General features: G+C 49.3%; 1 protein-coding gene across 1 annotated transcript in view; it reads left to right on the top strand.

Moving 5' to 3' along the window:
• Positions 1-16,886, top strand: part of Gpd1l (glycerol-3-phosphate dehydrogenase 1 like) — a 40,072-nt gene extending 23,186 nt beyond the window's left edge. Inside the window, exons 5-8 of the mRNA XM_038322914.1 lie at positions 306-418; positions 10,362-10,595; positions 11,585-11,691; positions 14,186-16,886. Of these exons, the coding sequence (XP_038178842.1) occupies positions 306-418; positions 10,362-10,595; positions 11,585-11,691; positions 14,186-14,282 (551 nt within the window). The 3' untranslated portion in view covers positions 14,283-16,886. The remainder of the gene's footprint in view (positions 1-305; positions 419-10,361; positions 10,596-11,584; positions 11,692-14,185) is intronic.
• Positions 16,887-20,524: the final 3,638 nt, after the last annotated feature.

The raw sequence follows: 20,524 nt of genomic DNA, 5'->3' as shown, positions 1-20,524 counted from the left end.
GTGTGTGTGTGTGTGTGTGTGTGAAGAGCCCATGTTACTTTTGTAATAAAAGTTAACACTTTAACTTCTGATAGTGTAGTAGGCACAGGCTGGGCAGTGGTGGCACACACCTTTAATCCAGCACTCGGGAGGCAGAGGCAGGTGGATCTCAGTGAGTTTGAGGCCAACCTGGTCTACAGAGCAAGTCCAGGATAGCCAGGACTGTTATGCAGAGAAGCCCAGTCTTGAATCTCCCCTCCCACCCACCCAAAAAAAAATGGACAGAAGCCATATCACTAATCTCCCCCCTCCTAACCCTCCTACAGGTAGCAAAGTGCTGCAGAACGGCCTTCTCTTCAAAGAGCTGCTGCAGACACCCAACTTCCGAATCACTGTGGTAGATGATGCGGACACGGTGGAGCTTTGCGGTGCTCTGAAGGTAAAGTCGGCCTTGGTATCCCACCCGGGGAGGAGGTACTCAGGCTAGACCAGTGCTGGCAGTCTAATGTGGAGCTAGCCTCTGTGTGTTGGTATCCCACCCGGGGAGGAGGTACTCAGGCTAGACCAGTGCTGGCAGTCTAGTGTGGAGCTAGCCTCTGTGTGTTGGTATCCCACCCAGGGGAGTTGGTTCTCAGGCTAGACCAGTGCTGGCAGTCTAATGTGGAGCTAGCCTCTGTGTGTTGGTATCCCACCCAGGGGAGTTGGTTCTCAGGCTAGACCAGTGCTGGCAGTCAGTGTGGAGTCTAGGCTCTGTGTGCTGGTTGGTTGGTCATCTCTGTGTTTGTGTACTGAGTTCTGTGCACGCAGAAGTCAGGACATCACCAGTGTATGTCTATGATTCCACCTGGTTTGAGACAGGGTCTCTCTACCATTCGTTCACCACATGGTGCAGCAGGCCAGATGGCCCACAGCCTTCCGGGCTTCTCCTTTCGGGTTGGGATTACAGATGTGCACTGCTGTGTCCAGTTTCACTGGGTGCTGGGGGTTGGTTCAAGTGGTCAGGTTTGCAGGACAAATGCATTAGCCACTGAGCCATCTCCCCGGTGTGACCCCGCTCTTGTCAGAGGTGCCTGTGAAAAACAGCAAGCCTCGTCTTAGCCCCCTGACTTTTATCTTTCCTACATGGTAGGCTCCATCTTGTTCCCTCTTTCCTATATGGTAGGCTCCATCTTGTTCCCTCTTTCCTATATGGTAGGCTCCATCTTGTTCCCTCTTTCCTACATGGTAGGCTCTGTCTCGTTTCCTCTTTCCTACATGGTAGGCTCTGTCTCGTTCCCTCTTTCCTACATGGTAGGCTCTGTCTCGTTCCCTCTTTCCTACATGGTAGGCTCTGTCTCGTTCCCTCTTTCCTACATGGTAGGCTCTGTCTCGTTCCCTCTTTCCTACATGGTAGGCTCTGTCTCGTTCCCTCTTTCCTACATGGTAGGCTCTGTCTTGTTTCCTCTTTCCTACATGGTAGGCTCTGTCTCATTACTCTTATTTATAAATATCAGTGAATTATGATTTCTTAAAGTTGTTTTTAGATGACTTTTATGCGTGTTTTGCTTGCATGCATGTGCACTGCATGCATGCCTGCCTGGTGCCACAGAGGCGAGAGGAGGGCACTGGACCTCTGAAGAGTGGAGCAGCAGCTGCTCTTAAGCACTGAGCCATCGTCCCTTTAGCCCCAAATTGTTGTTTTCTAAAGAATTATTATCTGTTGTTAAGAATTTATTCTTATTTTTTGTGAGTGTCAGTCTGAGTGTGGGCACATGTATACCGATGCCCACAGAAGCCAGGAAAAGGCATTAGATCTCCAGGAGATGGAGTTCCAGGTGCTTGTGAGCCCCCTGACATGGGTGCTGGGAATAAAACTCTGGTCCTTTGGAAAGGCAGCAAGTGCTCCAAACCACCGAGCCATCTCTCCAGCCCCCATTTATTTATTTCTATTTATGAGTATATGTGTATGCCTGCATCGTTGTCTGTGTACCAAATGTATGCAGTGCCCTTGGAGGCCAGAAGAGGGTACTGGATGCCTGGAACTAGCATATAAAAAGAAGGTTGTAAGCTGCTTCGTGTGGACTGGGAATGGACCCAGGTCCTCTGCCAATCAGCCAGGGCTCTTGCCCTTGGGTCTGTCTCCAACTCTGGTGTCTTGTTCTCTGGGGGTGCCAAGGCAGCCACTTGTGTTTGGTTTCTCGATGGCTTCCATCCTCCTTCCTTACCCTGAAGTTATCTTGAGTAGGAATTGAGTTCCTCTCACTCCACTCCACGGGCTTCTCATTCTTGTCACCATGGAAGAGTTGTCTCCCGATGACGAGAGGCTTTTTTCAAAGAATAGTTTATCTTTGTTCCCTGGGGTGGAAAGAAACAGTTTCTCGATTGGCCAGTGACCAGGGGTTTTCAGGGGGCAAAAATCTCAGCAAATTTGATTACTGGGTCAATCAGCCACTAGCCCCAAGCATGCAGGAGGCGGTCTGCATCTGCCAAGAACTGTGTCCTGCCATCGGGCAGGGCTGAGGGGTCTGTGAAGCTAAAACAAGGGAACAGAGCAGTGGAGGAGACCTGGCCAACAGCAGTAGGTTCTACACAGTTACTGCAAAAAATGATGCAGTTGTTTTTGAGGTTGTTTGTTTTTTGAGATAGGGCGTCAAGTAGCCCTGTCTGCTCTCCAGCTAAATACGATGGTGAGAATGACCTTGAGCTTCTGATCCTCCTGCCTCCACCTTCTAGGCCCTGAGCTTACAGGTCTGTGCACCACATTTGGTTTAGGTGATGCTATAACCAAACCCAGGCTTCATGCCGGCCAGGCAAACACCCTAGCAGCTGAGCCACACCCCGAGCCTTCCTTCTTTGTTGAGTACGGGCCTTGCACAAATCTGAGGGCAGGCACTTTGCCGCTGAGATGCACCCCCAGCCTTTTTAGGTTTATTTTGAAGTAGCATTGAACTAAAATGTCCAGAGTGGTGTTTGACATTTTACGTAGCCCACATCAACCTGGAACCCACTCTTTCCCTGTGTTGAGTGCTGCCTCCACACCCAGCACTTTCTGTCGGTATAGACTCCTGCTTCCAGGAAAAGCTCTGGGACCTAATGCTTTCCTGGTGGGTCAGTCTGATAAGGTGGCATTTGGTGAGAGACTCTATTCAGGCAAGTCTGCTCTGTGGGGTCTCCTGTAGAAGTGCCATCCAAAGCAATGACTTCCCATCATCTTAATTAAGAATAGGTCTTTAATCCCAGCACTCAGGAGGCAGGCAGATCACTATGAGTTAAAGGTCAGCCTGGTCTACAGAGCAAGTTCCAGGACAGCCAGGGCCACACAGAGAAACCCTGTCTCGAAAAACCAAAGCAAAAAGAATAGGTCAAGGAAAATGTTTCTACACTTGTCCCTCTGTCCTGAGTGAACAACAGTCTGAGGAAGCAGGGCTACCACAGCTATGTCCATAAGCTTTCTCCCCAGCAGTCAGAACTGGTTGACCCTGCCTATTTGGGAGTGAAAAAATAGAGGTTGGACCAGTGAGATGACCCTGGGTAAAGCCACCTTCTGCCAAGCCTGGCAACCTCAGTTAGATAGATAGATAGATAGATAGATAGATAGATAGATAGATAGATAGATAGATAGATAGATGGATGGATGGATGGATGGATGGATGGATGGATGGATGGATGGATGGATAAGATTAGATAAATGGTATTTTCTTTTCTTGTTTGTGGTTTTGAGGCAGGGTCTCTCAGTGTAGCCCAGGCTGTCCTGGAATTTGATATATAGACCAGGTTGTTCTTACAGCGATCTGCCTGCCTTTGCCTCCAGAGTACTGGGATTAAGGTTGTGTGCCACCACACCTGGCTTTAGTAAAGATAATTTTTTAAAAGCAGAGTGGTAGGGATATAGCTCTATTGGTAAAATGCTTGCCCAGCAGGCAGGAAGCCATGTGTTTAATTTCTAGCACCACATAAGCGAGATGTGATGGCGCACACCTGTAATCCCAGCGCTGGGCAGCTGGAGGCAGCAGGTGTGATGGTGCACACCTGTAATCCCAGCGCTGGGTAGCCGGAGGCATGAGGATTGGAAATTCAAGGTCATCCTTGGCTACACAAGAAGTTGGAAGTCAGCCTCCCGTCCCCCTTGACTTCTCAAACCCAAATACCCAGCAGTTTAGTCCAAAGCTGCTTCTGGAGTTGGAACAGCTGGGAAGGGTGCCTGGCGATTGGCAACCAACTGCCTGTTTCCAACGAGACTTGCCAGGGTGAACATGGAAGCCAGAACAGGAAAGCACCTGCCCCCTCTTTCCCAGGAAGCCTACATCCTCCTTTCTAGTCAGAATTTAAAACCACTTTTTAGAATTAAGATGGTATGGTCACAAAATACAATGCACATTTGAAAACTTCTAGCTGGCTAAGACTTGATCTGCCAGGCGGCATGCATCTGCATTTCTGTGCGTAGGGTCACTGTTCCGGGTATGTGCTGGCGGGTGCCATGCGTCTGCGTTTCTGTGCGTGGGGTCACTGTTCCGGGTATGTGCTGGCAGGCTTCTTTCCACAGTCATCAAGGCACTGGCTTTGGCGGCTTGCTATTGGGTGAGACTTTTATGGCTTTTAATAGTCCAATATTAAACTAATGACCACTCGGCAGCGGGGGACATCGTGAATGCCTAATGCTCAGCACGAGCCAGAAGCTATGCAATCCTGTGTTTAAGTGACCGGCGGGGAGATGATGTGAAATCCCACCCGGAACAAAGGGTGCTGGATGAGAAGATTCTAGATGGATGGTTCTAGAAAGCTTCTGTTGATGGGGGTTGCTGTGCACCTGTGAGTGGATTTGTGCATGCAGGACAGAGTGATAGAGAGGGAGGGGGACCCAGAGTCCCTTGTTACTCTTCCCCAGGGGCTGTCCAGCCTACATCAGGACTAGAGATTTAAAAACCGAGAAGTAGGAACTTTCACTGTTAATTGAATCCAGCCATGGCACCCCATGGCACAGATAAGGCGATCAGAATCCAGAGTAAATGACCTGAGTGACCTTTCTCACCATCACCGTCCCTGTCCCCACCTCTGCCTCACAGTCCTGCTTGGGTGCTCCTCCCTCCTGGTGTTCACCTCTCCCCTTTGGCAGAAGGGCTAGAGCCTAGACTCAGGCAGGGGAAAGCTATTTTTTATGCTGGTTCTGTTGGGTTAGCTTGCTACTTGCCACTGGAGATACTGGCCCATGTTGCTTGGCTGTGACCTCGTCACGGGACAGCTTGGGCTCTGGGCACAGGGCAGGGTAAGAAAAACAACAGCAGAAGCCCTTGGTAGAGAAGTTGGGCTTCTTCCTGTTTCTCTAACGCTCAAGAAGTGGCGTTAGTGTCTGAAGATTTCAGTTAGGGTCTGTCTTGTATGTGTCCCTGTGTGAGTGTATGTGATATGTGTTTGCAGGTATGCACACCTGTGCACCCATGGTCAATATCAGGTGTCTCTTCCAAGCCTTCTTCACCTTACATTCTGAGAAGGGCCTCTCACTGAGTTTCCAGCTTCCAATCTGTCAAGACTGGCTGAACAGTGAGCTCTAGGGGTCCACTTGTTTCTGTCCCCAAACGTGGGGCTACGGGCATGCACTCACACTCTCTCTGCCTTTACATGGGTGTTGGTGGCTATGTTTGTCCTGCAAGCTCTTTGCCCACTGAGACATCTTCCCAGTGCTCTCTTGTTTTTTTTACATCTTTGTAACATGAAGGGGAGCCAGGCCTGATTGTTGGTGGTTTCTGTACCACCTGGTACCCCACAGCCGGCAAGCCCCAAAGAAATAACACAGAGATCTTTTAAGTTATAAAGCTGATTGGCCCATTAACTCTAACCTCTCACTGGCAACTTTCACATCTTAATTAACCCATTTTACTGATCTATGTTAGCCATGTGGCTCAGTACCTTTTTTCAGTGGGGCAGATCACATCCTGCTGCTTCGGTGGTCTGGGCAGGAATGGGAGGAATCAACTTCTTCCTTCCCAGACATGTTCAAAAAATATCACTTAAAAAATACAAGTAATATTACTTTACACTGGGACATAGAGCCGCAAGTACAGGTGGAGGTGAAGATGTTGCAATTGCACCACCAAGAATGTCCACAAACCACTTCTATACGTCTTATTATTTCCTTTTAAGACAATGCCTCACTGTGTAACCTTGACTGGCCTGGAACTCACTCTACAGAGGAGGCTGGCCTCTGCCTTCCATGCAGGGATTAAAGGCAGCTGCCACCACACTTAGGTTACCCTCCTTTAGAAACTCCACTCTGAAAGACCTGCCAGCCGAAGGAAAAGAGTAAGTGCACATAAAACTACACGTGCACACCGAAGATGACTTATTTCATGTACGTGGGTATTTTCGCTGCATGTGTGTCTGTGTACCACATGCATGCCTGTGTCTGCAGAAGCCAAAAGAGGGGCATCATATCCCCTGGTACTGGAGTTACAGAGGTTTTATAAGCTGTTTAATGGTTCTGGGAATTGAACCTGTGTCCTCAAAAAGAACAACCAGTGCTCTTAACCTCTGAGCCATCTCTCCAGCCTCCAGGCTTTATTTTAAAAGCAGCACACAATCCCGCAGAGACACTGTCCTGTTTGCTTTCTACAGTGCTGCATCTCAGGTTTGGTCAGCAGAGACCACCTATTCATTTCTTTTCCTGCTGCCAGGATAAATACCCTGACAAAAGCAACCAGTGTGGGCTCAGATTTCCCGGAGGATGAAGGAGGCATGGCATCAGGAGCAGGAAGCTGGCAGATCACACTGCACACACATCCAGGCAGCAAAGAACAGGCAGTGGGGCCTGGCTCTACATCTTCTAAGCACACCCTGGTATTGTCTACCAACATTAGCTTCTGATTGCAGATGTACCTTCTGGAAGGAACAGCCTGGCCAGGCTAGCTCCTCTGCTGGGCCTATCTGCAGACTAATCATGGTGTCTCAGTTGCTTCTCTCGTTGCTGTGACCAAATAACCTGAGGAAAAGTTTACTCCAGCCCACATCTCTGGGGATTAGACCATCATGGCGGGAAAGACATGAAGGCAGGCAGGAAGACAAAGTGACAGGAACAGGGGCCCCAGCAGGTCACACTGCACCTGCAGTCAAGAAGCCAAGAAAGATGGATGCTGGTGATCAGCTTTTTTCCCCTTTTTTATTCAGTGTGGGACCTCAGCTAACCCAGGCAGGATGATCCCTTGCCATGTGCCTGGAGGCACTCCTCCTGGGTGATTCCAGATACCAAGCTGATGAGTAATGTCCACCCCACGGTCAGTTTGCATGTGCCCCCTGGTCGGTCATACCTGCCTGGCTGGCGCACACCCGTGGTGGGTCTCATCTGTTACACACACCAATTATACTCTGGCCAGCCTTTAATTTCTTTTCATCCAAATGTCTTGCTTGTTTTTCCACTTACTTAACTCCAGTATCAAGGACTGTGTGGAGTCATTTCTGTTCTAGCTAACACTGCTTAGTTCGGACCTGCATAGTCTGAACCTGAGTCATGTCGCCATTATCGGAAAGATCAGTGAGGTGGCTCAGTGGGTAGAGGCAGTCGCTGCACAAGCCTGAGGACACTCTCCCAAGCCTACATAAAGGTGGACAGAGAGAACAGAGGCCACCAAGTTGACCTCTGACCTCCACATGCACACTGTGACGTGATGTACCTATATGCACACATCTCACACACACACACACACACCAATAATAAAATTTTAAATGAACACACCTGTCTTCCAAAAAAACCATGTTATTTTTAGCTGTGGCTAGTTGAGAGCAGATTTGCATGATCAAGGGGTAGCGGTAATGATAACCTTCATAGCTGAGTGTTCTCAGAGGACATCTGCTCAAATTCTGATCACACATGCTCTAGCTGACTCGCTCTGTGTGTGTGTGTGTGTGTGTGTGTGTGTGTGTGTGTGTGTGTGTGTATAACTGGGTGGAGGTCTAGGGTCCTATTAAAAGAGAGCTGGCCTGCCCAAGGCCCCCTAGTTGGGAAGTTAGTAATTCCTGGGAGGAATCCCAGCCCCACTCCCTCTGCCCTCTTCCTTGTCTGCCTTCTCTGCAGTGACGGACGAGCTGGACTGGGGCTCCAGGCCTGCTTGCACTACCCAGCTTAGCCAGTTGACAGAGAACTCCTGCCAAATCTTTTTGGTTCAGTGGGCCAGCTCTTCCAGTAAGAAAGCCCCTGCCTGAACTATGAGGAGGCCACTCTGTGTCTTTTGCTCACTGGGCCTGCGGGCATGGTATGTCTCCTGACAAGCTGCAGTGTGCCTGGCTTCCTCATCCTTCACTGTGCGTGATGAAGGGGCTGCCATGTGAGAATCCGTGAGGCGTAAATTTATTTTATTTTTAGTGTTTGCAGCAGAGCCTTGTACTTGCTAGGCAAGCAGTCTAGCACTGAGCTCAGGCTAGGCATTGCTAGTGTTGGTGCCTTTCTCCTCCCAACCTGCCCTTCGACTCCCTCTGCCTCTGAGAAGCCATAGAGGCTTGTCCCTTATGACACAGAATCGCAGGGGCATGAGGAAGTCTCTCCAACCTGGGAAGAAAGAGGACAAGTGTCCTAGGCATTGGAATCAGTGACACACGGGGCACAGATCATGTCTGGGGGTTGGGCCTCAGGGCTGAGTCCTGCTTCTTCCATCTCTTGGCCAGAGGATTGAATGTAAGCCCATGCCTCAGGGTTATGACTGCCAAGGCCTTGGTGTGGCCCTGCCTTCATCTGTAGGAACCCTTGCAGCATGAAAGGTCCTACTATCCCCAGTCAGCCACAGGTAGTTACTAGGGTTGCTTTATCATGCCATCTTCTAGCATGGGTGGCACAGACACACAGTCCAAGAGACAGCAGAGAGGCTCAAACATCCAGTCATTTAGCTAACAATCCCTCTCTAAGCCTTAGCTCATTGACATGAGTTCAAGGAAGCCATTGGCCTGCTCCCAAGTTGGGCTTTGCAAAGGCTTAGTGGCCACAAGGGGCTAATGCATTAGATGAAACCTATATAAAGCATATCAAGGTGGCCTAGCTTAGTGCCCAGAGCATGGGTCTAACCTTGGCTTTCCTAGCTTTTTAACCAAGTTCTCTGATATAGAGTCCAACCTGCATGCAGAACGTGGCCCCTTGTCTTTGGTAAGTCCACTGTTCAGATAGCATCCTTTCAAGTCAAGTCCATCAGGAGTCATGGGCTGCTGGACCGCCAGAAAGAAAGGGACTGTTGTTTGTACACACATTTTATCTTCCCTGTTGCGACTGGCAAGCATTTTCCGCAAGGGCTAGATAGAAAGTGCTTTAGGTCTCTGGCCCCCATCTCCGCCATCCACAGCAGCCATCAGTAGGCAGTGTGGACAGGCGCCCATAGGATGCGACTGACAAACATAGGCCTTAGTAGGTTGATATCCGCTATACCAGACCATCGCCTGTGGAAGGGGAGTCTCGTATCTGATTATCGGTATCTGATTTACCTCTACATAGTAGAGCAGATGCACTATAATGGAAAGAGTGGGTACCCCATGAATATTCACTGGGAGGAATTTTAATGAAACAAATGGCTGAAACTATAGTTGCATGTCTACTTACCTAGTAACCCAGCAAGCCATCTCCTAGACCAGCACTTCTCAGCCTGTGAGTCAAGGACCCCTTAGGGGTTGCTGAAGACCGTCCGAAAACAGGTATTTGCATTATGATTCATACCAGTAGCAAAGTTACAGTTATGAAGTAGCAATGAGAATTTTATGGTTGGTCATCCCCACATGAGGAACTATGGTAAAGGACTAGAGCATCAGGAAGGTTGAGAGCCAGGGTCCCAGCCCACACCCAAGAGAACGGCACACCTGTGTCACCAACAGATGCTCACGGTGCTGCGTTAATTGCTGTGTAGCAGTGAAGTTTGCCTGTTTCCCTGTCAGTTTGACTGGGGTGGATTTCAGTTTGGGGGCTGTTTTTTAAAAACATGGATTCTGAGGATTAAACTCAGGTGGTAAAGGTGGTGGTGGTAGAGGCGATGGTGGTGGAGGTGGTGGTGGTGCTGGTGGTAGTGGTGATGGTGGTGGTTATGGCATTAACGATGGTGGTGCATGTTTGAGACGGTATACAGTTCTGACTGGATTGAAACTCACTGTGTAGATCAAGCTGGCCTCAAAATTACAGAAATCCACCTGCCTCTGCTTCCCGATTCTGGGATTAAAGGTGTGAGGCACCAAGCCCAGTTTAGCACTGTTTTGATTTTTAAAAAAAAGGACTTAAAAGGCAAACTGGTTCATCCAGAGAGAATGGGCCCAAGAACTGCTGTTGACTGATCTAGCTCTCCAGCCGATGCACCACACACTTCCCCCACTGCCCACACTGGCCTACGTGCTGGCCCTTTGAGGCTGTGTGAGCCCTGGTGCCAGTCCCTCCTCTGTGGTCTCTGCAGAACATAGTTGCTGTGGGAGCCGGCTTCTGCGACGGCCTCCGCTGTGGGGACAACACCAAGGCAGCCGTCATCCGTCTGGGACTCATGGAAATGATCGCGTTTGCCAAGATCTTTTGTAAAGGCCAGGTGTCCACGGCCACCTTCCTGGAGAGCTGCGGGGTGGCTGACCTCATCACCACCTGCTATGGCGGGAGGAACCGCAAGGTGGCAGAAGCCTTCGCCAGGACTGGGAAGGTACCCCGAACCCCAACCTGCTCTCCCTGATACTGAGATCCTCTTCATCTGGGCTCTCCCGGACTGGGAGAAGTGAGACCTGGACCCACAGAGACTCCCATAATGGCACGTGTTGCTGTGTTCGCCTGACTGCTCTGGCCCTATCTTTTCTTTCTTTTAATTTTGTAAAGTAGCATACTTTAACAGGTTTCGTGATGGCATTTTTATAACACTTAATTTAGGTTGATTCTCCCCCAAGCCCTCTGCCTCCCAACTTCCCTCTCCCCACCTCATCCTGATTGTGCCCTTCTACTGCCAGAACTCCCCCTCCATTTTTATATCACATGTGTTCTGCTCCCTTCCCTGATCCCAAAAAGTCTTTCTCCCCCCTCTCAGGGACTTCTTTCTAGTCTCCTGGCTCTGCCCACACCCACTCCAACATAAATGTATAGATATAGATGCTAGAAGCTAGGAGACTGAGAGATGGCTAAGACACACAAACATGAGGACCTCACAGTGGCTCACTGGCACCCACATGGGAAGCTGGCTGTAGCCATGTGAACCTGTAATGTCCAGGCTAGGGAGCAGAGACTGAAGGATGCCCCAGGCCTCCAAGTCAGCAGGCCCAGCTTAGCTGGTGAGCTTCAGGGAGGAAAGTGGAGAGTAACTGAGGAAGACACAGACATCAGTCGCTGGCCTCTAAAAGCATGCACACACACGGGCATGAACGCACAAGTACACAAACACACACATGCGCACACGCACACACAATTAGAAGTAAGAGCCTCGTTTGAGAGAACATGCACTATTTGCCTTCCTGAGCCTGGGTGGCTTCGCTTAATGTGACACTTTCCAGTTCCATTTGCCTGCAGATTTCATAGTTTCATATTCCCTTACAAAATGTCCTTATCCTTTCCTTGGCTAGAAACAGGACATGTCAGCTCTCCTCTCTACCTCTCAGGAGAGGAACAATTCTCAAACGGCTCCTCTCTTTGTCCTTTGTTCCTCAGACCATTGAAGAACTGGAGAAGGAGATGCTGAATGGGCAGAAGCTCCAGGGTCCTCAGACCTCTGCTGAGGTGTACCGCATCCTCAAGCAGAAGGGGCTACTGGACAAGTGAGTCGCCTGTCGCCTGGGCTGCTAGTTCCTCCCACAGCTGCCGTGGTTGGGTGCGGGAAGCTGCTCAGCCAGTGTACTGAGGGCTTGACCGGATCTGTTTTATGTGCTGTGGACATCTCTGGTGGGAAATAGCTACCTACACAAAACCAATTTCAACTTCACCGAGAAGAGCTTAATTCTGTAGAAAAAGCATGGTATAGAATATGAAATGTTAGTCAAGTGTGCCTAACATTTTTTACATCGTGACATGACATTGTCATCTGCAAGGTTTACACTTGAGAACTCTGAATTTGAGTAACAAAAAAAAAAATAGCAAAACAAAGTCTCAATGTTTTATGTCAGTATATAATTCTGTGTGTTGGGCTATATCCATAGCCAACCCGGAGGAGCTTTAGAAACTGCTAGGTTCTAGTTTGTTGTACAGGGGTCACCTTTGTGGCTGGTTTATTTTGAGGTAGTCTCACTACATGCCTTGGTTGGCCTGGCACTCAGTATATAAACCAGGCTGCCCTTGAACCCATAGAAATCCGCCTGCTTCTATCTCTGGAGTGTTAAGACTTAAAGTGTCTTAAACTTAAAGCTTCCATGCCCAGGTACTTTCGGTTTTTATGAAGGAATACAAGCATGAGCTGGATGTGGTGGTTCATGCCTGAAACTCCAGCACTGGAGAAGCTGAGGCAGGAGGATTGCTGCAAGTTTGAAGCTAGCTTAGGCTACAAAGGGATTTCAAAGTCAGCCTTAGCTACAGAGTAAGACCATGTATTCAAAGGGGAAGGGGAGTGAGCTGGGCATGGTAGCGCATGCCTCTAGCCTTAGTACTCAGCAGACTGAGGCAGGAGGATCAGGAGTCCACATTCAGGGTTTGAGGCTAGCCTAAGAGGAGAGCACAGTCCCTGCAGGTGCAGCCCCGCAGGTGCAGTACATCCCCACAGGTGCAGCCCCGCAGGTGCAGTACGTCCCCACAGGTGCAGCCCCGCAGGTGCAGTACATCACCACAGGTGCAGTACGTCACCACAGGTGCAATAAGTACGTCACCACAGGTGCAGTGCGTCACCACAGGTGCAGTAAGTACATCACCACAGGTGCAGTGTGTCACCACAGGTGCAGTAAGTACATCACCAGAGGTGCAGTACGTCATCACAGGTGCAGTAAGTACGTCACCACAGGTGCAGTATATCACCACAGGTGCAGTATGGCCCCACAGGTGCAGCCCCGTAGGTGCAGTACGTCATCACAGGTGCAGTACGTCCCCACAGGTACAGTGCGTCACCACAGGAGCACATGGCTGAGCAGGTCTGTTTGTGATGACCAGGAGGTAGAGAGTCAGGAAGGTTCCCAAGGGGCCTTCCCACCTCCCCAAATGACTCACTTCCTCCTCTCAGGTCTATGTCCTCAAGGGTCCAGCATCACCCAATAGAGTAGGGATCAATCATTCAAAGAATGGAGGGGTGTGCTCAGGTACCAAACCATAGTGGCATGTAGCATTAACTGTTCCCTAATTCTAGAGAGGAGAGACCCTGGTGCCAGAGATTGGAAGGAGGCAGGAGGTTACAATGACTGCCAGCCATGGCCACTCCAGTACATGCACTTCCCTCCACTCAGGAGGTGGCACGAGATCATATTTCACACAAAACGTGAACCAGGCATGGTGGTGCACACCTTTAATGCCTGCATTCAGGAGGCAGAGGCAAGAAGATCTCTGAGTTTGAGGCCAGCCTGTTCTACATAGTGAATTTCAGGCCAGTCAGGGCCACATGGTAAGACCCTGTCTTAAACAAACAAACGAAAGAATAGACAGTTTCTGAAGACAACACCCAAAGTTGTCTTCTGACCTCTGCACACATGTGTACCTAATTACTTACTTGCAAGTATCCATCTGAGAATACTGCTCAGACATGGGGTTAGGCCAACAGGAAGTCTTATTAACCAGCTGGTGACCACGTTGGTCTTTCAGGATCCCAGGACAGCCCTGAGCATTTCTCAGGGGCGAGTTTTTAGGCACAAAAAACATATCCTAGGTTGCCACACCTCAGTTAGCCAGAATCACAACTACAGAATCCAAAACGCAAGGTCTGTACATTCAGGGACTTCTTCCCCCCTCCCCCCCCCCCGAACTATAGACGTTGATGGATTACATCTTTGTTCTCCCTGTGGCAGGTGATTCTGCCTATGAGTTGGGTTTCTAGCCACAAAGTGTGCTTTCATCATGGCATCAGTGGTGCTGTTGTCTGGGGGCCTGTTCACACACACTCACATGCACACTCACACACGTGCGCACGCACACACACTCACACACACGTGCGTGCGTGCACACACATGCGCACACACACACTCATACACTCTCACACGCACACTCACATACACGTGCGCGCGTGCGCGCACACGCACACACTCATACACTCTTACACACGCACACACACTCACACACACACACACCCTCACTCAGTCAAGGTGCACAACCTAACGTGTCCTTCCCTTCCTGCCCCTCTAGGTTTCCTCTCTTCACAGCCGTGTACCAGATCTGCTATGAAGGCAAGCCTGTCACAGAGATGCTGTCTTGCCTGCAGAGCCACCCAGAGCACATCTGAAGGAAACCAGGCAGCCAGCAGGGAGCAGTCTCATGTGTGGTCACCCAGGAAACCAGGGTTTGGCAGTGAGATCCCTGCTGAACTGTACTGTGATCTGAACACTTACAGATTGTCACAGCTTTGATCCTGTGCTGGGAAAAGCACTTCCTTGTCTAAGAGGTGTGCGTACGTGCGTGCATGTGTATGCGTGTGTGCATGCGTGTGTGTGTGTGTGTGTGTGTGTGTGTGTGTGTGTGAAAGTGTGCTCCTTTCTCATTCTGTGGGTGTGTCTCTAAACCCAAATCAGGTGTCTATTTTAATGATCACATTTGAAATCTCCCTGCCAGGCAGGGCAGCTTGTGAGATTGGAACTAACTCAGCTAAACATTATGGATTTTGTGGATGTGACTCACTTACATGTGAGTAGAAGGTGGAATTGGTTTGTTTCTGATACAGTTATCCAGCGAACTCCTTGGATTGTGGGTTGATCGCTTAACAATCAGGTGTTTAAATTAGATAGTCCACTTACACATTTCTCCGTGATAAAGATGCCACATTTCTTGCCTCTTTCCTCATCTCTAGCTGCCAGGATGGGCTTCTGCCCAGCAATGGCGGAGGGAGGAGACATCCCTGCAGTGGCTGACATCCTTCTGGGGACAGCCACTTTACCATGCTCTTTGTTGGGTGGGCTTTTCTGCACCTGTGTCCCCTCGGGCTCATGGAACCCTGAAGGGGCTGTTGTCACTCTCTCCTCATGTTAGAAGCTACAGCCGTCCCTGGTCACCCAGGGACGTGGACAGGAGCCCATCCACACCCCTCCATCCCTCCAGGATGGGACCTGCTAGGATGTCACTGGGCCTTGTTGACCCCTAGCTAATTGTTTATAGGAATGCTATCAGCCTTTCCTGAGACCACAGGAGGGCTTCCTGCCTTGGAGATTTGTAGGGCAAAGAGTCTTGAGGAAGGCCACTTCTCCAAGAGATGTCCCTAATCCAGCAGGGTCATTGTACTCTTAAGAAAGTGGGTTCCCAGGCCTCAAGAATGGCTCTGTGTTTCAACATGCCTTCCATGTGTTTCTGATGCTCACGCTAGTTGAGAGCCACCACATTAGAGAATATACCTTAGCATGGCCTTCACTGAGCAGTGCTCTCTAGGGCACATGTCCTAAGGTCTTCTGGCTATTCCAGGTGGCCCCGGGATGGCCAGGTGAGTTTGGAAATGGTTGCCTTTGCACACTTTCCTGGGTGCAGGCTGGGTGCCAGCACCTCCACAGACCCTACTAAGCTAACAAGTCCCCAACACGGGGACCAGAATATCAGCCAAAATGTCTAGAGAAGACTGTTATAGGGTGAGGTGGCCCTCACTCCCCGCAGTAAATTAGGATGGCTAACTACCTGCGAGAGTTTGTTCTATGTAGCCTGGGCTGGCCTTGAACTTGTCAGCTTCTGGCCTCTGTCTCCTGGGTAGCTGGGATTGCCATCCCCAGCTGGGATAGCAGTTTCTGGACTTTCTGAACCCCTGAGGAAGCTTTCAGGTGACAGGGTCACCAAGTGACAGGGTCACGAGCAGACAAGCTGACGTCAGCCTCACTGAGACGCACACGATAGGGAGTAAGTGTTTTGGATTCTGAATTAGAATGTGAATGATCATATCTTTATTTAAAAGTTGGGCATCCCATGAGGGTGAATGAATGAATGTCATACAGTCATGTGCTTCTAACTTCTGAGATTTTCTATTTCCTCCCCCTCATCCTGGGTTTGGTATCCCCACCCCCACCCCAGTCAACACCCCTTATCTAACTGAAATGATTGTAAAAATAAGTTTTTATGGGAATTTTTAAACTATCCAAAAAGACTTTTGGAGCACTGTAGAGTCCCATACCTAAAAGCCTATGGAAGCGCACAGCTGAAAGTTTCAATTTATGTAATGGGTTCTTTCCTTGTCTCCTAATGAATCTTTTTAAAACTTTGTACATAGGTAACAAAGAGTTACTTTTTAAGATATCCAAAGGGCTGTAAGCTACTGTGGTGTCTACAAAGTAGGACAATGAGGAATTGTTAACTTCTTGTGTTCTGTATCCTCATGGACATCCTCATCTGGCACTCACTTTCTCTCTAGGCCTCGTTCTTCCGGGCCCTTCCTCCTCTCCCTCATGAATGCCCCTCACTGACCTGAAGTCAGCTGATGTGCTCATTGTAATCCACACATGATGGAAACAGATACCTTTCTTAAGTGTGTTCTGATAGCCAGAAGCATCGCTCTGTGAGTTACCTATTTATGTAACCACCTGCTGACTGATGTTTCTCATGAGCTGTGGCAGGACGAACAGAGATACCTAGACAGATACTTTATCTGGGAATGTAAAATGAAAGTATTGCCTTGCTCCTCTCCTCCCACAGCACTGGGGGACACATCTGTCTGGGAAGCCAGCCGTCTGGTGTCTTAAGACCTGGCCTAAGGAGGGTGCTGTGGGGAGGGAGCCGTGTCCAGACAGAACTGTTTCTCTGCCAGCTCTGCTTGACGAGCCTCTTACTTCCATATGTACTGTGTGTGCACGGCTATGGACTGTAGGTGGGTGCATAATTTAAAGGCTTGGTTTAATAAACACAACTAATCAAACCTGTACCATGGAGCCTATTTTTATCCTTTTTTGTTTTTACAAATTATTATTTTATTATCGCATTTTATGTGCATGAATGCTTGCCTGCATGTATTACTGCACCATGAGAGTGCCTGGTGCCCTCAAAGGCCAGAAGAGGGCACTGGACCCCCTGGAACGGGAGTTATAAATGGTTGGGAGCCACCATATGGGTGCTGGGAATCACCCTAGGTCCTCTAGAAGAACAGCCAGTGCTCTTAACTGCTGAACCGTGGAAACGCACAACTTGAGCCTGTTCCACCTTGACTAAGGGTCAGAGAGTTTGGACTTATTTTTGTTCTTTCAAAGTTGTTGACAATAGGTATGGCACCAAACAAGAAACCCTGACCTAGGCTGTGGTTACTTGGTGTTTTGGATTAATCTGGCCCGTAGAGGTGGGTCCACTCTACCCTGACCAAAGGTCAGAGAGTTCTAACCTATTCCTGCTCCTTCATTTTAAAATAGGTTTGACATAGGGAGTGGCTGCCTAAGGATACTTGGTCTAGGGTGTATTTGCTGCATAGCCTGCCCAAAACATCAAAATGCTTTACTCAGGAAATAGTGGCATGGTGTGTCAAGTACTGAAGCAAGTAACTGTTCTGTTTGTCCTTTGTGTCATGTTAAAGAAGCCTTTTGCCTTCTCCCCCCTTTTGTATTGGGGTATATAAGCATATGGAAAATAAACACAGGCAAATTCAGTATTCACTGAGTTGCCCTCCCGGTACTGTCCTATGTCTCTGTATTTCTTTTGTATCTCTGTCTATTTTGCCTAACATTTCAATTTTGTTTTGTTTTGTTTTGTTTTTTCCCGAGATAGGGTTTCTCTGTAGCTTTGGTGCCTGTCCTGGAACTAGCTCTTGTAGACCCGGCTGGCCTCGAGCTCACAGAGATCCGCCTGCCTCTGCCTCCCGAGTGCTGGGATTAGGGGCGTGTGCCACCACTGCCTGGCTTGCCTAACATTTCTAATCCACATATCCCTACCCTAGAACATATGAACTCATCGTGGCTGTCACTGAGCCATCTCTCTGACTTTTCTTTTTGGTTTAATGAGACAGGGTTTCATGTAGCTCAGGCTAATCTCAAACTTGGTACATAGTTGCAGGTGGCTCCCCTGTTCCTCCTGTCTCTACCTCCAAGGAGCTAGGACTACAGCCATGCACCACCATGTCTGTATTACAGCCATGCACCACCATGTCTGGCTCTCTTTTTATTTTCTTCCTCCTCTACTTTCTCCTTTTCAGTGTGTGTCATTGCCATCATCATCATTGTCTTCTTCCTCCTCTCATTCTCCTCCTCCTCCTCCTTTTTTTTGATACAGGTCTATGTAGAGCAGGTTGACCTCAAACTCACAGAAACCTGTGTGTCTTTGGCTCCTGTAACACTTGAGTTACATGTTTGGCCCCTATTTTTTCCATCCATTTAGTTAATAGTTTTACATAGGTCAGTTCTTCTTTTAAAAACTCTGAGTTGTGCTGCATTTCTAGAAATTAAGGACACTTTCTGAAAGAAACACTTCAGCCGGGCATGGTGGCTTACACCTATAACCCCCAAACACAGGAGAAATACTTCGGCCAGCCACGGTGGCTTACACCTATAACCCCCAAACACAGGAGAAATACTTCGGCCAGGCATGGTGGCTTACACCTGTAACCCCCAAACACAGGAGAAATACTTCAGCCGGGCACGGTGGCTTATACCTGTAACCCCCAAACACAGGAGAAATACTTCAGCCGGGTACGGTGGCTTACACCTGTAACCTCCAAACACAGGAGAAATACTTCAGCCGGGCACGGTGGCTTACACCTGTAACCCCCAAACACAGGAGGCTGAGGAGGATCTTCATGGGTTTGAGGTCAGCCTGGGAGTCAGTCCTCTCCTTCCACCATGTGAGTCTTAGGAATCAAACTTAAGTCTGGGATCCCACACTGTGTTCTACTTGGATTTGGACCAACACAGTGGAAAGCCATTGGGATGTCAGTTAACTGACGCATTACCCAGAGTCACCACTTGAGGGTAGCACTTTGCAAGGGTTATTACACACACACACACACACACACACACACACACACACACACACGCACGCACGCACGCACGCACGCACGCACGCACGCACGCGCAAGATTAAATAATAAAGTAAGCCTTCAAACACTACTTCTGGGCATGTCTATGGGAATTTCTAAACGGGTTAATTGGGATGGGAAGACTGATCCTGAGTGCAGGCAGCACCATCCCCTGGCTGGGGTACTCGACTGAATATAAAGAAAAAAGCCAGCTGAGCCCCAGCGTGCATGGGCTGCTTCCTGTGGATGCACGTGACCAGCTGCCTGAAGTTCCTGCCACCGTATCTTCCCCACCTTGATGGGCTGCATCCCCTGGGACTGAAGTAAATAAACTCTTTCTCCCAAAAGTTGGCTTTTGTGGCATCGACCAGAAAATTATCTAATGCAGGGAGATAGTTGAATGGGGGAGGAAGAAGCGTGGCAAGGAAGGGGACAGGTGGCAAGACTGCAATGAGGGAGGTGGGGGTGGAGGAGGGACACTGGCAAGGGCTTGAACCCATTCCTAGTTTCTGCTGACTGTCATAGCCGTCATCTCCAAAGCCACCTCTCCCAGAACTGGCCAGCACACCCTACCTCCAGCACGTGGGTGGAGTCCCTTTAAGCGCCACGCCTCACCCATTTCGTTCGCACAGGTCCTGACCTCCGTGGTGGAGCGGAGCTCTCTGAACAGAGGCTTTGCCCACTCCTCAGTGTCCTTTGTGTCCACCCAGAGGTGGCAACCACAGGCATGCCGTTCCAGCCCAGCAAGAGGCCGTGACGGTAAAAGAACATCTTTATGTGAGACTTCCCAGTGGCTGTTTTCCAGCCGTGCAGACCTACATTTGCCCTTGAGACTTGCTCAGTCAGTGCAGTGTGACAGAAATGATGCAGGCCATGGACGAGCAATAGTTACATGAGTTTATGGATACTTTCCTTCTCTACCTCCTTCCTCCTCCTCTCCTGCCCCTCCCCCTCCACCCTCCTCCTCCACAGGCAGAGTTTTTCATTGTTACCATCAGTTCCCAAATAACGGTGCAGAGACTTAACATTAATTATATATGCTTGCCAATAGCTTAGGCTTAGGCTTGTTACTAACTAGCTCTTATAACTTAACCCAAATTTCTTATCTACACTCTGCCATGTGGTACCTTTTTTCAGCACAGCATGTTCATCTTGCTTCTTTCTGCTGGCAACTTCCTTGATTCCACCCCTCTTCTTCTCAGCATCCTCTCAGTTTGGCTCTCCTGCCTAACCTCTACTGACCCGTCAGCTCTTTATTAAAACAATCAGAAGGCATCTTGGAAAAGATGCATCTTCATAGTGTACAAAAAGATTATTCCATAACTCTGTGTGTGTGTGTGTGTGTGTGTGTGTGTGTGTGACAGAGAGAGGGAGAGAGAAAGAGAGGAAGAGAGAGAGAGAAGGGTTCATGTATCCCAGGCTGGCCTCAAACTCTATGTATAGCTGAGGTTGACCTTGAACTTCTGATTACCCCCACCTCAACCCCTCAAGTGTTGAGATTATGGCTGTTTTCCCCAGACCTAGTTTATGAGCTGCTGGGATGCATCTAGGGCTTCCTGCATGCT

Source organism: Arvicola amphibius, chromosome 3, assembly GCF_903992535.2.
Source record: "Arvicola amphibius chromosome 3, mArvAmp1.2, whole genome shotgun sequence".
Lineage (NCBI taxonomy): Eukaryota > Metazoa > Chordata > Mammalia > Rodentia > Cricetidae > Arvicola > Arvicola amphibius.
The sequence above is the reverse complement of the archived record's forward strand: the minus strand, read 5'-3'. Positions and strand labels throughout refer to the sequence as shown.